Raw genomic sequence first — 5,136 nt, forward strand, 5'->3', positions numbered from 1 at the left:
GGTTGGTAGAACTCACCAATAAAGCCATGTGGTATGATGTGCTCATTTGGGGAGGTTTTTGATTATTCTGATTCAATCTCTTTACCTGTTATGTAGGTCTTCTCAGAGTTTATGCTTCTTCTTGACTCAATTTTGGTAGTTTCTGTATCTGTAGGGGTTTGTCCATTTCATCTGGGTTATGTAATTTATTGATGTACAGTTGCTCACACTGTGCACACTTAATCCCTTGTAACTTCAGCCTCTGTGTGTGTATTAGTCCATTTCCATTGCTTGTAAGAAAAATACCTAAAACTAGGTAATTTATAAAGAAATAAAATTTATTTCTTATACTTTTGGAGGCTGAGAAGTCCAAAGTCTGAGGAACACATCTGGTGAGGGCCTTCTTGTTATTGGTGGTGACACTCTACAGTGACGCAGGGTATCACATGGCAAAATGGCTGAGCAAGAGAAAGATCACCTGCTCACTGGCTCTCTTTATAAAGCCGGCAGAACCACACCCATTACTCTATGAATGGATTGAACCAATCACAAGGGCACACTCCTCCCTATCTAATCACCTCTTCAAGACTCCACTTTTCAATTACCATAATAGGATTTCCCACCCTCTTAACTTCTACAATGGAGATTAAGTTTCAATGAGTTTTGGGGGAGACATTCAATCCACAGCAATGTGTGTGAGTGTGTACATAATAATGGTATTGTATAAGCCACTGCAGGCACACTTCATAACCTAACTCCCCTTTCATAATTCCTGCAACTCCTAGAATTGTCCCTGGAGGTGCAGGAGAGAGAAAACATGAATGTCGCCTTTAGTCAGAATTAGGCAAAGATGCAACTGAACTGGGACCTGGCATAGGGAGCTGGTGACACCGGTAATGGCTGAGATGGTGAGAAGGTCAGATGCGAAAAACAGAAATTTAAAAATTAAAGGGAAGTGTGGGTTGGGGCCACAAGAGAGAGTTCATCTGGGGAAGAAGAGGCCCTGCTGGGGACCATAAGATGTCAGCCTTGGCCTCGTCCCACAGGCCCTTCTGTGGTGGGCCTCGTCTCCACTCCAGGTATGGCCGAGTTGCTGGCTTGGTCCCCGTGGTTGAGGTCCCCATGGTCCTGGAGCCTGGGAAGCAGGTCTCTCCACATGAGACACATGAGGGCCTGCTGCAGGAAGCCTTCCCCGTCATGCTCTCAGATGACATCTCAGCCTTCCTGAGCAACAAGGACACCCAGAACCTCAGCTCCCCTGTTACCTTCACCTTCTCCCACGATGTGAGTGCTGGTGGGTGGGTGTGGAAGGAGCCTGAGTCCTGGACACAGCCTTGCTGCTCAGCTCAGCCTTGGGGCTCAGGGGGGCTCACCATGGGTGCACCATCTCCCCACAAAAATCAGCCCTTCCTGATCCAGCTTTGGGACAGCATCTCTGAGCACCAGAGTCACCAGCTCACACCTGTTCCCTGTTCCTACAGTCAGTGAGCCCTGGGCCAAGGCACAGGGTGCTCTGTGTCTTCTGGGAGTGTGGCCAGAATGGCTGTGGTCATTGGGACACCACAGGCTGCAGGATGGTGAGCACTGGAGACACCAGCACCAGCTGCAGCTGCACCCACCTCAGCAGCTTTGCTGTCCTCATGGCCCATCACGTCGTGCAGGTGAGAGTCCAGAGAGAGGCTGCGTTCAACGTCTACCACTGTGTAACACATGCACACACACCTAGCAGCTTTCTTAAAAAACAAATTCATTATTTTGCAGTTTCCATGGTTTGGCAATCCAGCATATGGTAAATGGGTTCTGTGCTCAAGATCTTACAAGACTGAAATCATTGTGTCAGCCAGGGCTGCAATGTCATCTGAGGCTTGAGGTCCTCCTCCAAGCTCCCAGGTTTCTGGCAGAATTCAGCGGCCTGCAGATGTAGAACTGAGGTCTCACTTTCTAGCTAGCTGTCAGCAGGGAACCACATTCAGTTCCTAAGGGCCACCCACATTTCTTCTCACGTGGCGCTCTCACAATGTGCTAATATATCTATCTGAAGTCCAGCAGGAAGGTAGCCTTCCCATGGAATCCCTCTCAAGCTTTGAATCTGTTTCTCTTGGAATAGGCCGGAACATTTAAGGGTTTGCCTGACTAAGTCAGGCCCAACCAGGATAAACTTCCTTTCCTAAAGTCAAGCTATTTGGGACCTAAGTCCCATCTGCAAAATCCCTCCACAGTAACACCTAGACTAGCATTTGATTGAATACCTGGAACAAGGAGTGTGTACCGCAAAGGATCAAATTAGAATTCTGCTTTACTACAGGTGTCTGCAAGACACAGGTGGTCATGGGCTGCAGGGGCTGCAGAAAGGAACATTTGATCACGGCAGAGGTCAGAAGTCTCAAGGCAGTCAGTGGGTACAGGTGGATCAGGGGCTGTCATCGGCCTCCTCCTCTAACCAGGTGAGCTGGTTACTTCCTCTGTTTCGTGAGAAATGCAATGAGGCATTTACCCTGAGCACCCATATGAAAACAAGCAGGAACAGATCTTAGCAAAATGGCCAGACTTCATAGGAACCCAGGAGTCTGCACAACATTCCAAGGTGCGTTGCTGGATAACACAACAGTCATTCAATAGTCACACTGTTATTTATCTACTGTTTTTGATTTTGTGAAGAGGTAAAATATTTGTATTTCAACACTTAAACAGAGTAAGAGAAGAAACGTTAAGGAGTCTCCTCCTACCTTCTCCACAGGCATGAATTCCTCTTCCTTCAGAAAAGCAAAGTTCTCAGTGTGTCCTGCACTTTTCTGTGGATATTTCATAAATACAAAACAAAATGACAAGCTGCTGAGGTGATGGATATGTTCATTAGCTTTGAATGAACCTTTCCACAATGTATACACAGATCGAAATATCACATTGTACCCCCCAAACATACAGAATTATCATTTGTCAATTAAACATTAAGCCCTTGTGAATTCCAGGGTTTTGTCTTGACTAAGGACACTTTTATCTCTCAGTCCTTTCAGTGGCTGAATTGATCAGATCAGAATCTTATAAAATTCTAGAGTTCTGAACCCAGAGTAACTCACCCATCAACCTCACAAATTTACCTGACTCCTCCATTCCTGAATTTGCTAAGCGAAAAAATAAAAATTAAAATGGTGCAGGAGTCATTACCCCAGAGCAGGGAAGGGTGACTGTGAACTCTGCTTTGCTGGGTCCCAGGAGGAGGATCCTGCGCTGACGATCGTCACCTACATGGGGCTGGGCCTCTCCCTGCTGTGCCTCCTCCTGGCGGGCCTCACATGCCTCCTGTGCAAAGCCATCCACAACACCAGCACCTCCCTGCACCTGCAGCTCTCACTCTGACTCTTCCTGTCCCACCTCCTCTTCCTCATTGCAATCGACCGGACAGAACCCAAGGTACTGATGGTGTCCTGGAGTAACCCCCTGCCCTGGCTCAGGGGAGGCTGAGCTCATGGAACGATGCTGCGTTGGATTCTTTAATAAAATGACCTTGAGTCCTGGAGAAGGTTAGATGAGGGAGATGCTAATTTCACATTGCCTGAGTCCTCTAGAAAATAAATCCCCTCTTGATCACTTCATCATATATATCAGAATTCTTCCCAGTGGCAGGGTTGGGAGAGGTCCTAGGCCACACTCACACCTGACTGCCACTCTGGGTGTCTTTTCCTCCTCCTGCAGGTGCTGTGCACCATCATCGCTGGTGCCTTACACTACCTCTACCTGGCCTCNGCCTCCTGTGCAAAGCCATCCACAACACCAGCACCTCCCTGCACCTGCAGCTCTCACTCTGCCTCTTCCTGTCCCACCTCCTCTTCCTCATTGCAATCGACCGGACGGAACCCAAGGTACTGACGGTGTCCCAGAGTAACCCCCTGCCCTGGCTCAGGGGAGGCTGAGCTCATGGAACGATGCTGCGTTGGATTCCTTAATAAAATGACCTTGAGTCCTGGAGAAGGTTAGATGAGGGAGATGCTAATTTCACATTGCCTGAGTCCTCTAGAAAATAAATCCCCTCTTGACCACTTCATCATATATATCAGAATTCTTCCCAGTGGCAGGGTTGGGAGAGGTCCCAGGCCACACTCACACCTGACTGCCACTCTGGGTGTCTTTTCCTCCTCCTGCAGGTGCTGTGCACCATCATCGCTGGTGCCTTACACTACCTCTACCTGGCCTCCTTCACCTGGATGCTGCTGGAGGGCCTGCACCTGTTCCTCACTGCACGAAACCTGACTGTGGTCAATTACTCCAGTGGGAGCAGACTCATGAAGAAGCTCATGTTCCCTGTGGGCTACGGGCTCCCAGCTTTGATTGTGGCAATTTCTGAAGCATCAAGACCCCATCTCTATGGAACACCTGCCTGGTAAATGTAAATTCCACCTGTCCCTATATCCTCCAGCAAGTCCATGGTCACCACTAGAGCCAATGTAGCATTTTGTTTATGCCAGAGCACAATATAGAGAGAGACATAGAGTAATATTCCCAGGGTATCTTTCTGGTAGAAGATGATAATAATTAAGGGCACTGTCTTTAAATCTCTGTCTTTGAAATAGCAAAGATAAAATTTTTTAAAAAGTTCTCAAGATATAATTATTTTTTTAATTGACATATAATAATTGTACGTATTTATGGGGTACAGAGGTGTATTTCAATACATGTATACAATGCGTGATCAGGGTGTTGTAAGGCACTCCCACAAGAAATGCACTTAAACGCCACCCATGCAGAAAAGGGCAGTTTATTCACTCCAGCTGACCAGCGACCATCTCCTAAGGAGCAACCAAGGAAGAGCGGCCTCAGGCCTTGGTCTTGTGGGGTTTTTAAAGGCAAAAACTACATCCCGTTGGCACTCAGGTTTGTCCAGGTGCACAAAGCAAGCTAGGGAGCTAGGTCACAGAGGCCGAGAATGAGCCGTTCGAGCAATCAAGCATACAAGTTTTCATTGTGTATGTTCCCATGTAATAGTTCACTGTGTATGGTTCCTGTTCCCATGTAATAGCTTACTGTGTATGGCCTCTGTTTCTATGCAACGGCTTTTGTTTCTATGAGAAAGTCAATGGTTTCTCATACAGAAGCAGTGCGGGGGGGGGTAGTCTGCAGGTCAGACGGGGTAAAATGGAGTTACTTAGGTTAAGCAAGCAA

At 47.5% G+C, this 5,136-nt stretch overlaps 1 protein-coding gene across 1 annotated transcript in view; it reads left to right on the forward strand.

The window, feature by feature from the left end:
- The window catches only part of LOC103581559 (EGF-like module-containing mucin-like hormone receptor-like 2), an 18,098-nt gene that overhangs the window by 8,009 nt on the left and 4,953 nt on the right, over positions 1-5,136 (forward strand). The window contains 6 exon segments of the mRNA XM_008563367.1: positions 765-872; positions 1,026-1,078; positions 1,081-1,263; positions 1,461-1,640; positions 3,193-3,390; positions 4,122-4,357. Coding sequence (XP_008561589.1) covers positions 765-872; positions 1,026-1,078; positions 1,081-1,263; positions 1,461-1,640; positions 3,193-3,390; positions 4,122-4,357 — 958 coding nt within the window.

This window comes from Galeopterus variegatus, unplaced genomic scaffold (assembly GCF_000696425.1).
Source record: "Galeopterus variegatus unplaced genomic scaffold, G_variegatus-3.0.2 Scaffold13356, whole genome shotgun sequence".
In the NCBI taxonomy this organism is placed as follows: domain Eukaryota; kingdom Metazoa; phylum Chordata; class Mammalia; order Dermoptera; family Cynocephalidae; genus Galeopterus; species Galeopterus variegatus.